Here is an 11738-nt window from a genome sequence, read left to right on the forward strand (position 1 = left end):
TGACACTTCTGAATGCTATTTTATTCAGTTATAAAGTTCAACATTGAGAAAATTTGTTTCTCTACAGTGGTGATATGCTTACATTTTGGTGGGGCACAATGTCGTGGTAAAAATAGCCTTACTAAACTAAAAACCTGTGGAGCAGAAATGCACTTGCTCATAAGCAGTTATGCAGCCTGATGCTCTTACCTTCCTATTGCTTCTGCAACGTGCTCAGAATTCCAGATGTGAGACGCTGGTGACATCCACCCCAATCACCAGAACAGCAGCCAGAATCACCGGAAGTGAGCGAATCAGCCCAGAAGCCCTCCCGCCAGCCCTAAGCTTCAGTAGCTCCTTCCTCATGGGTGCCCATGTACAAAATGCACACCGCCTCTCTCTCCATTCTTTTATACACTATGCACCAGTTTCCGTAGTTTCAGGATGATTAGATATGCTTGATGCTTTCTAGACCCAACTCTGTTCTTCTAGATCTTTTTGTTCCTTCTCCCTTCTTTGTTTTGAAATTAACAAAAACCATATATAGGGCCAAGGGCAGTGGCTCACACCTGTAATCCCAGCACTTTGGGAGATCGAGGCAGGAGGAGTTTTTGAGGCCAGGAGTTCAAGACCAGTCTGAGCAACATGGTGAGACCTCCTTCTCAACGAAAAATACAAAAATTAGCTGGGTCCAGTGATGCATGCCTGTAGTCCCAGCTACTTGGAAGGCTGAGGCAGGAGGATCACCTGAGCTCAGGAGTTCAAGATTGTAGTAGCTATGATTGCGCCACTGCACTTTAACCCAGGCAACAGAGCAAAACTTTGTCTCAAAAAAAGCATCTTGAGGCCGGGCGCGGTGGCTCACGCCTGTAATCCTAGCACTCTGGGAGGCCGAGGTGGGCGGATTGCTCGGGGTCAGGAGTTCAAAACCAGCCTGAGCGAGACCCCCGTCTCTACCATAAAAATAGAAAGAAATTAATTGGCCAACTAATATATATATATATAAAAATCAGCCAGGCATGGTGGCTTGTGCCTGTAGTCCCAGCTACTCGAGAGGCTGAGGCAGGAGGATCGCTTGAGCCCAGGAGTTTGAGGTTGCTGTGAGCTAGGCTGACGCCACGGCACTCACTCTAGCCTAGGCAAGAAAGCGAGACTCTGTCTCCAAAAAAAAAAAAAAAAAAAGCATCTTGGGGTGCTTGGAAGCCAGCTGCCATGCTGCAAGGGAAAGCCCAGGCCACATAGAGAGGTCACGTGTGCCTGTTCAATTCCAGCAGACGTCAGCATAAACAGTGAATTAATCTCCAGGTGATTCTAGCCTCTAGCTTTTTTTTTTTTTTTTTTTTTTTTTTTTTTTGAGACAGAGTCTCACTTTGTTGCCTAGGCTAGAGTGAGTGCCGTGGCGTCAGCCTAGCTCACAGCAACCTCAGACTCCTGGGCTCAAGCGATCCTTCTGTCTCAGCCTCCCAAGTAGCTGGGACTACAGGCATGCGCCACCATGCCCGGCTAATTTTTTCTATATATATTAGTTGGCCAATTAGTTTCTTTCTATTTATAGTAGAGACGGGGTCTCGCTCTTGCTCAGGCTGGTTTTGAACTCCCGACCTCGAGCAATCCGCCCGCCTCGGCCTCCCAGAGAGCTAGGATTACAGGCGTGAGCCACCGCGCCCGGCCTAGCCTCTAGCTTTAACATCACCTCTCAGACCCTGGGAAACAGGTGCGGCTTCCCCACTGAGCCCTGCCCAAACAGCAGATCTGTGAGTGATTATTGTTTTCTTTTTTAAAATAGCTTTATTGAGACATAATGCAGACCCTATACCATTCACCCAATTCAAGTGTATCATTCAAATGGCTTTTAGTGTATTCAGAGTTGTACAACCATTACAATCAATTTTAGTCTATTTTCATTACCCCATAAAGAAACCCTGTCCTCATTAGCAGTCAATCTCCATTTGCTCCCCCCACCCCTCCCAGCCCTAGGCAACCTCTCGTCTCCTTCCTGTCTCTGTAGAATTGCCGATTCTGGATGTTCCATGTAAACACAATCATACAATATACAAAATTTCTTAACATGTCTGCAAGGCTCATTCACACTGCAGAGGTTCGGTACTTCATTTTTTATGGTGCATAATATTCCATTATGTGACTGTATCACATTTTATCCATTAATTCATTGATGGAGATTTAGGTTGTTATTACTTATTTGCTGTTATGAGTATTGATACTATGAATGCTCATGCACAGGGTTTTTGTGGGAACATACGTTTTTACTTCTCTGGGGTTTATACTTAGGAGTGGTTTGCTGGATCATATGGTAATTCTATGTTTAGTCTTTTGCGGAACCACCAAACTGTTGTCCAAAGTGGCTGCACCATTTTACATTCCCAATAGCAGTGTACGAAGATTCCAATTTCTCTACATTTCGGCAGCACTTGTTATGGTCTGTCCTTATTATCATAGTCCCGCTAGTGGATGTGAAGTGATATCTCCTTATGGTTTTCATTTTTATTTCCCTGGTGGGTAATGATGTTGAGTGGTTTTTCATCTGCTTCCTGGTCATCTGTATATATTCTCTGGAGAAAAGTCTATTTAGATCCTTTGTCCTTTTTCAACTGGATTATTTGCGTTTTGATTGCTGAGTTGTAATGTTACAGCAAACTGGACCAGGAAACAAACCGAAAGCCACACAAGAGTACTGCAAACAGGCTTTTATTACGCTGGCGGGCTCAGAGGGGTCTCACCTCCAAATTCCGAGCAAAATGGGGTCTAAGCATGGTGGCTTGGATAGGTTACAGAAGCAAATGGTTACAAAGTCTGCACAAGACCATGATCCAGTCGCGTGTTACTCTATAGTTGCTCAGTCATGCTAGTTTGCAGTCATGTACAAGATTGAAATCAAGTCAAAGGTCACTCTTTAGTTGCTTAGTCATGCTAGTTTGCAGTCATGTACAAGATTGAAATCTAGTCAAAGGTCACTCTTTAGTTGCTTAGTCATGCTAGTTTGCAGTTATGCTACTGTTAGGAAGGGAGTGGAAAAATTCTCCCTTACAATAATAATTCCTCTGGCCAGGCGTGGTGGCTCACGCCTGTAATCCTAGCTCTCTGGGAGGCCGAGGCGGGCGGATTGCTCGAGGTCAGGAGTTCAAAACCAGCCTGAACAAGAGCAAGACCCCGTTTCTACTATAAATAGAAAGAAATTAATTGGCCAACTGATATATATATGTAAAAAATAAGCCGGGCATGGTGGCACATGCCTGTAGTCCCAGCTACTCAGGAGGCTGAGGCAGTAGGATCGCTTGAGCCCAGGAGTTTGAGGTTGCTGTGAGCTAGGCTGACGCCACGGCACTCACTCTAGCCTGGACAACAAAGTGAGACTCTGTCTCAAAAAAAAAAAAAAAATAATAATAATAATAATAATTCCTTATATAATCTAGATACATCATCCAATAAATGATTTGCAAATATTTCCTCTTATTCTGCTGTGTTTTCACTTTCCTGATTATGTCTTTGAAGCACAAAAGTTGTCAATTATGATGATGTCCAGTTTACCTAATTTTTGCTTTTGTTGTTTATGTTTTAGAAGGCCTTTCTAAGAAACCATTGCCTCATGTGAGGTCACAAAGAATCCTTTATTTTCTTCTAAGAGTTTTTACCATTTTAGCTTATACATTTAGGCCCTATGATCCATTTTGTGTTAATTTTTTTGTATATGGTATGAGGGATGGGGTCAAACTTTACTCTTTTACATGCATATGTCCAGATGTTGAAGACGTTTCTTTTTCCTATCCAATTATCTTAGCACTTATCTCTAAAATCAATTGACACTACATGTAGGGGTTTATTTCTGGGCCTCAATTCGATCCCTTTCAGCTACGTCTATCCTGATGCCAGTACCACACTGTCTTTATTACTGTAGCTTTGTAATGAATTTTAAAATCAGAAAGTGTGAGTCCTCCAACTTTGTTCCTCCAAAAAAAAATCATTTTCGTATGAATTTTAGGATCCATTTATCAATTTCTGTATTTAAAAAAAAACCCAGCTGGGATTTTGAACAGGGATTGCATTGACTCTTTAAATCAATTTGAAGGATTTTATCATTTTAGGCAACTTAATTTGAGGGTGATTTTTTGCACCAAAATAACTGATAAACTACTCCACTTTGGGGAGCATCTGTTTGCTATGCATAAATACAAAGTAGGGTGATGTGTTTCTATGGAGGAGAAATTTTATCTCCCTCTAGACAGCAAATGGGGCTGTTATTAGAACAGAGTCATTTTGATTATTGGTGTCTAAATTCCCAAGCAGTGCCCCTTTCATCACGTCAAGAGACTGCTCACCTGCTGCTGCTAAGGCCAAGTACCCTGCATGTCCCACCCCCCTCAGCCCTTCCCCCACTGAGGCTGCAGGGATTTGCTGCACTGGGTGTGGCCTGTGCAAACGGTCAGACCTGGGATTTTCCGTCTCCAGCCTTGGTGCCTCCAGCTTAGAGAAGGAGTTTGCTGAGGAAAATGGAGACCTGGCTGCCAGCACCTCTACCCCCAATAGGAGGCCCAGAACCAAAACCAAGAATCTTACAGATGAGCAGACCTGAGACTTTACTAAGACAAGAGTAACACCATTGTTGAAATTCAGAGACAGTTGAGAATCTTCCACATGATCTTGAAAGGTTTTATTCTTCTTGGCAGGGACTCTACTGGTAGATTTTTGCCCAAATTCTTCCATTTCTAGGTATTTAATGAAGCAGTTCTGAAGTAGAGAATATCTACCTCAGGTGTGGGGCCCTATTTTTTCTCTATCGTGTGTAGAACAGTGAGAACCCCTGCAGCCCTGCTGTTGCAAGCTCAGGCTGAGATTCAGAACTGGGAACTGGCCAGGCACAGTGGGTCACACCTGTACTCCCAGCACTTTGGGAGGCCCAAACGGGAGGATCGCTTGAGGCTAAGAGTTCAAGACCAGCCCAGGCAACATAGTGAGACCCCGTCTCTACAAAAGATTTAGAAATTGGCAGAGTGTGGTGGTGAACAACTGTAGTTCCAGCTTCTTGGGATTCTGAGACAAGAGGATCGCTTGAGCCTAGGAGTTCAAAGTTATGGTGAGCTAAGATGGTGCCACTGCACTCAGGCCTGGGCAACAGAGTGAGACCCTGTCTAACAAAACGAAGGAACAGAACTAAGGACACAGTCCCCAGGCAGGATGGGAAACACATTGTGAGCACCAGAGAAGACAAGTGTGCAGGGTTCACTGCAGACCTGGGCTACAGCCAGGTCAAGTGTCTACTTTATTCAGGTAGGAGAGACCAAGGCATGGTGTGAAGGCAATAGGGAGCAAGACAAGAATCTAGAAAAACAATGCACGGATCCAATCACGAAAGACCCTGCTATGTCAGCTTAAGGCAGAGACTGCCCAGAGTGAGAGAAAAATGAGAAGGCCTTGGGCGGCCTGAGCCACGACGGGACCTAGCGGAAGTACTTGGGACACTCGTGGGCAACCAGGTGCCAGGCTTGGTCAAAGGCGTCCACAACAGACGGCTCCAGGGGCCCTTCCTCAGTCGCTGCCAAATTCTGCTCCAGCTGCTCCACGTTGGACATGCCCAGGATGACCGTGTCCCCACAGGCACCCTGCAAGGGCAGATGGCCAGAGGTCAACACCCTTCTGCACAATGCTCCACTCACACGCCCTCCCAGCCACGGCCCTGCCGAGACCTGGGCTCCGTGTTTATGTGTGCCCTGTGCATCCACAAAGAACTGCAGGTGCCTTGACAGCTGGAATGATGTGACTGGAGACCGTTATTCTGTCCTCTGCCCCCACACAGCTCGCCCAGACGCACCGAACTTCACAGCCCGTTCTCAACCCCAAAAGCTGTGACACTGGGGCTAAGTCATTCAACCTCTCAGGACTCCACTGTCTTGATTTTCAGCGTGGTTGTGGGTATGAAAACTTATGCAACTCACTTAGCTCCTATTACTGAGCACCTACTGTATACATATGTCAGACACTGTGCCACCTCCAAAGCTGAAGCTAGAGAAGTCTGAACCAGGAAGACAAGGGACAGCCAGAGAGAGGAACCCCAGCTCCCATCAGAGGAGGGAAACTAGTGGGTCTTATGGTTAAACCTGTGTTACAATTTCTGTCCCCTTAATAGCTGTGTGAACCCCAGTTCCCTCCTCAATAAAACTGGGATGATCATACTGCACAAGGCCTATGGGATGATGAAACCCACGTTTGTAAAGCCCTTGTTACAAAGCGTAGTACACAGGTAACATTGACAAACAGTGGGAAGAATTCCTAGGAGGACGGGAAGGGAGACAAATTTCAAAGGAATAGACAAAACAAACTCCAAGTCCCAGAAGGTCATTCGAGCTCCCCCAGAAGGGCAGCAGCACCCAGGGCGGCTGTTTACCTGCAGCTGGGAGTGGTGGTACATCCACCGCAGGGCGGCCGAGGTCATGCTGGGGGCGCTGGCGCCATAAGCGGCCTGCAGAGCCTTCTCCACCAGGGCAATGGCCTGAAAGTGGTCCACCTTCCAGTAGCTACGCAGATGGGGATGATGGCACAAGGGTCAGTACCTTGGGGTCACCCCAGGGAAGTCAACGATACCCCAGTCCTTGAAGCCCTGAGGGACCAGCGTCCTCTCTAGCCGGGGTCTCCTACTTCACGGGGTCTCAGACCCACCCAGGAGGCTGGCTCCCTCACCAATGTGTCAATTCCTGAGGACTCCTGAACCTGCCCCATGGCACCCAGTGACACAGATGCAGCTAGGAGGGGGCAGGACTCGGCCCAGGCTTCCTGAGCTCCACCCTGGGCTCCTTCTCTCCTTCTCAGCGGGTGATGTCTCAGGGAAGACCTGGGCCTTGGAGACCATAAGGCCCAGGGAGCCCCATTTCCTCAGGAGGTCCCAAGGAAACAAGAAGAAACCCCACGGAGAGTTTCACAATCCTGTAGGAATCAAGAGATGTAGGCACAGGCGGCAAGGGAAGGCCTTACACCCTAGGAAAGCAGCCTGGAATTTCATGTTGGATAAGAGGGATCCCCACCAAAACCCCCCTCACTAGGCCCACTGGCAGCTCACCGATTCCTGTAGATCTCAGACACTTGCTCTCCAAAGAAGCGGCTCCGGGGTTGTTTCCCGTCCTTGTCCTCATACTTGTACTTGCCGGTCAGCAGGCCCCCTGCAGGAAGGCTGCATTCAGAGTTGCTCCTAGGGGTGCTGTACCCCAGGGGTACTGAACTAGGAGAAGGGGAGGGACCGAGGAGGGATGGAGGACACAGCCCAGCATCTTGTCAAACCCCTCCCTGCTTCCCAGCTCCTGGGCTCAGCATCTACGGGTCAGGAACAGGCAGAGACAGGGCCAAGAATGCCCTCCCAGCCCAGGAGGAGCCTGGCCCATGGCCGCACATACCAGCCAAAGGGTTGAAGGCGTAGAACCTCAATCCAAAGTGCCTGAGGCAGGGGAAGAGCTCCATTTCCACCTGCCGGGTGGTGGCATTGTACATACCCTGCAGGGAGAGGGGACAGCCGGACAGGGTGGACGTGTCAGGGGAAGGAACCCCAAATTTACCCTTGTAGAACCCTCAGTTCAGACCTTAACAATCCTGGGCCCTTAGCAACCTGGGCATGTACTAAGAGGTGGTGGTGAAGGGGGCTTATGCCCAAGGAATATTGATTTATTCAGCCAAATTTTATGGCATCATCTCTGGGCTGGATGTAGATTTGCATCCATAAGCCAAAAGGACAGGTTCCTTCCCTCAAAGATTCCATAGTAAGGCAAAATGTAAATGAGTATTATTAAGTAAAGAGGCAATCGTAATACACTAGTCAGTTCCATGACCGGTGCCTGGCGCCAAGTAGGTGCACAGAGATTTATAGAATGAATGATGAGACGGTAAAGGATCTCAGGCTCCTCTGCCTATCTAGAAAGGACAGAGGGAGAGACATCCACATGGGACCTGAGTGCTTCCCTAGGGAGAGGAGGGGAGGAGCACTCCAGGTTGACGTGCACAGGGAGTCGGGGAAGGAAGGGACCAAGGTGCGCACTCAGGCAAGAAGTGGGCAGGTGCCTGGTGGCCCAGATGAGCATCTTGGACGTCATCCTGAGAGACCACTACCTGGGAGCCATCTGCAGGCTCTGAGCAGGACAGTGGCTGCTATGCAGAGGGCACAGGGGCAGGCACAAGGGCAAAGAGAACCCGGATCAGCAAGAGCCCTGGAGACCGAGGTCCCTGCAGCCCTGGCCCTCACCTGGTACACAGTCGGCAGGATCCAGCCGTTGCTCTTGCAGAGGTTACAGATATTGGCCACCTCCCAGGCGGAATAATTGGAGAGGCCGAGCTCCACAAACTTGCCCTGCAGGGGTGAGGCTGTGGTCAGAACCCACTGCAGCCCAGGAGACCAGGAAGGGGAGGCCAGAGTGGGGATCCTGGGAGTGACCTGTTCCCAGTGCCTGGGGCCTGCCCTGGTGCTTCCACCCTCCTGAGTAGGATCGGGATAAGGAGCAGAGCAGCAGGCCGCCTGCTGAAGCCCAGGGGGCTGCACTCACCTCCTGGTGCAGCTGGTGGCAGGCACGCAGCGTCTCTTCCACCGGGGTGCTGTGGTCTGGCATGTGCAGGTAGAAGAGGTCCACCCGGGGGCACTGCAGCCTCTTCAGTGATGTCTCCAGCTGGAACCGGACACTGTCAGGCTTCAGTGAGTTCCCATACAATGGAATGGCCTTGGTAGCAATTTTCACTTTGTGGAGACAGAAATGGAAGTTCAGGACAGTATATCAAACATGGGAAGAGCGTCTAGTGTCATGGTTAAAAGAGCTGAGTTAAAATCCCAGCTCTGCCATTACTAGCTCTGTGACCTTGACTAAGTTACTTAACCGTTCTGAGTCTCAACTATAATGAGAGTGAAAATGGTGCTGTCTTGTAGTGAGGTCCTGAGGATTGACCAGAACTTGGATAAAAGTGCTCATCTGGGGCCAGGCGCAGTGGCTTACACTCATCATCCTAGCACTTTGGGAGGCTGAGGCAGTAGGACTGCTTGGAACCAGGAGTTCAAGACCAGACTGGGCAACAGAGCGAGACCCTGACTACAAAAACTGTTAGCCAGGCATCATGATGTGTGCCTGTAGACCCAGCTGCTCCGGAGGCTTAGGCAGGAGGATCGCTTGAGCCCAGGAGTTTCAGGTTACAGTGAGCTATGATGATGTTACTGCACTTCAGCCTAGCGGGAGACAGTGAGACTCTCTAAAAAATAAAAAGTGCTCATTTTGAGCTGCTGATGTCATCACCATGGTGATTATCATGGGGTAGCTGGATGTGCCAGTCCTGGTGCTAGGTGCCAGTAGAGGGAGGTGACCCCCACCCTCAAGGACTCAGTCTCAGAGGCCACTTCGGAGTCAGGGAGGCAGGGAGATGCAGAGGGTGCTGAAGGAGTCCCAGGCATAGAGGTGTGAGGCCGCCTGGGAGCTCAGGAAGGTTTTCCTTAGAGGCCGAATCCAAATCTCCAAGGGGAAGTCAGAGGCCACCAGTTGGGCAAGGGTGAGAAGCTCATTCCAGAAGGTGGGGACATGGACAAAAGTTCAGAGGCAAGAACAAGGGGTGTGGGCAGCTGGGCCTGGGAGTCCATGCTTCCAGAGCCCCAGGTCCATAGAGGCCCATGAGGCAAAAGGGGCCACAGGTCAGATGGCATTCTCTGGCACAGCCCCTGACTTCAGAGTGGGCATGTGACCTGCTTCCTCCTTGACTGGTGCCCATGGAGTGTGGACATTAGGAGGCTGGGGGGGGGGGACCTCTGAAGGCTTTTACGACGAGGAGCTAAGTGCTCAGCCTTGTAGTTTTGAAAGATGACTCTGAATGCAGCATGGACAGAGAGCAGGTCCAGAAACGGGGAGACCACTAAAGAGACAGCAACAGGAATTCAGGAAAGAGATGCAAGAGGTGTCACCTTGCGCCCCTGGGCAGGAAAGGCAGGGATCAATTAGAGACCCCTCCCCAGAAGAACAGGCCCAGAATTGGCCTTTCAAGTGAGTCAGAAGTGAGCTCAGCACTATCTCCCTGGCCCCTGTTAGGAATCCTGGTTGGCTGGACTGATGGGTGACTGGAGAGTCCTCTTCCCACTTTCCACGCTTAGGAAGTCACTTGGGCAGGCAGGTGGGCAGTCACTGGAGCCCTTGAGACCTGGGAGATGGCAGGTTGCAGGGACTACTCATTTGGAATTTTTCCATTCCACCACCATCCCTCCCCATCTTGTTGAGAACTTAACCTCAGATCTGAGATCTGCAGACTTGGTCCAGCTAGCCCCGGCCTTACGGATGGAAGAGAGGAGGGATTGAACAAGGGGAAAAAATTGAGATCAGAGTTCTCGCTGAGATGCGCCAGGTGGTCTAGAAAGACCATGGCACCGAGCTGCATGGTCTCCTGTTGTTCCAGATCCAGCACGCTGCGCTTTGAATCAGAGGAGAGACAGAGCAAGACCCTCCACCACAGGGGAGAGTGGGCGGAGGCAGAGTGCTAACATGAAGAACAAAGCAGCCCCTGGCATTTCTGAACCCTGACTATGTGTCCACAGGGCACACCCCAGGCAATTCAAATGGCATCAGACTGAGAGCCGCTCCCTGTCCCCACACACCTACCCTCCCCTTAAAGCAGGTCCCCCTACTCCAACACCCTGGGCGGTGCCCAATCCCACTGCCTTTGCACACCAGCACGCCTGGCAAACTCCTCTCCATTGTTCCTTCATCGGCTCCCACCCAGGGAGGGCTCCCTCTGGGTCCCCAGCATCTCCAGAATCTGAGCTTCCTGGAGGGGCTCAGTGTCCAGCTCCCTCCTGTAGCCTGGGACAGAGCCTGGCACTGACAGGGCAGTCAGACCCTGCCCCACCCCACTCCCCCATCCTGCTTGGGGGAGCTGCAAAGGCTCCTAGGCACTGCCACCCTGGTGAGGAGGGGAGCGCTGCCAACCCAGCAAGGCACCCAGAGCAAAGTCTAGGGCCCAGAGCACGGCTGGCATGAGCCGAGGAGAAAGCAGACCGCTAGCTTGTTCCAAAGTCTGAGCTGGGGCTGTGCCAGGGAGTGGCAGGGTGATAAGAACAGGATTTCTGCAGATCAGGCGTCAGGGGCACCTGCAAGGGCCTGGGGTGGGCTGAGGGGCTGACGGTGCCAGATTCCAGCGTTTTCAGAGCCCCAGAGAGGGGTTCTCCAAGTCGTTCCAGGCCAGACTAGGGTTGGGAGTCGCTGGGGGAGAGTACCCGGCTACCTTCTGGGAAGGGAACAGGGGAGGACAGGAGTCAGGGCGAAGCACCGCCTAGTTGTCTTTGGCCAGATGTGTTCGAGGAGCCCGGGGTTCACAGAACTTAGGGGTGTCAGGGCGGGCTGCGGGGACGAAGCTGTGGGTGCTGCCCGCGGTCCGGCCGCGCGGGGCGGTGCGCGGTGGGCGCAGGTGCTCGCACGGTGCGCGGCGGTCCCGGGCGACTGTTACCTCTGCAGCGGCTGCCGCCCAGCCCGAGCCCCAGGCCGCCCAGGATGGTCTCGGACTGGCCGTCGCCGTACACGAAGGCCGTGTCCACCTCCGTGTGGCCGCGCTCCAGGAAGGCGCGCATGGCCGCGGCGCTGGTGGCCGCGTCCATGCGGCGCCCCATCTCCATGGCGCCCAGCACCGTGCCGGGCCGGACCTGCGACAGCTGCCGGGACATGACGGCGGCGGGGACTCCGACGGCTCAGGCGATGCGCGCGGCGGCCGGCAGCACGAGCCTCCGCCGGGCCGCGGTGGCGACTTAAGGA

General features: G+C 51.4%; 1 protein-coding gene across 1 annotated transcript; it reads right to left on the reverse strand.

The window, feature by feature from the left end:
- Positions 1 to 5213: 5213 nt before the first annotated feature.
- Positions 5214 to 11738, reverse strand: LOC105884020 (aldo-keto reductase family 7 member A3). The gene is made up of 7 exons (XM_012787698.2): positions 11437 to 11738; positions 8514 to 8701; positions 8216 to 8320; positions 7377 to 7473; positions 7046 to 7145; positions 6377 to 6506; positions 5214 to 5594 (listed from the first exon to the last, which is right to left on the reverse strand). The coding sequence occupies exons 1-7, from the start codon at positions 11648 to 11650 to the stop codon at positions 5433 to 5435; spliced, it is 996 nt and encodes a 331-aa protein (XP_012643152.2). The 5' UTR covers positions 11651 to 11738; the 3' UTR covers positions 5214 to 5432.

This window comes from Microcebus murinus, chromosome 2 (assembly GCF_040939455.1).
Source record: "Microcebus murinus isolate Inina chromosome 2, M.murinus_Inina_mat1.0, whole genome shotgun sequence".
In the NCBI taxonomy this organism is placed as follows: domain Eukaryota; kingdom Metazoa; phylum Chordata; class Mammalia; order Primates; family Cheirogaleidae; genus Microcebus; species Microcebus murinus.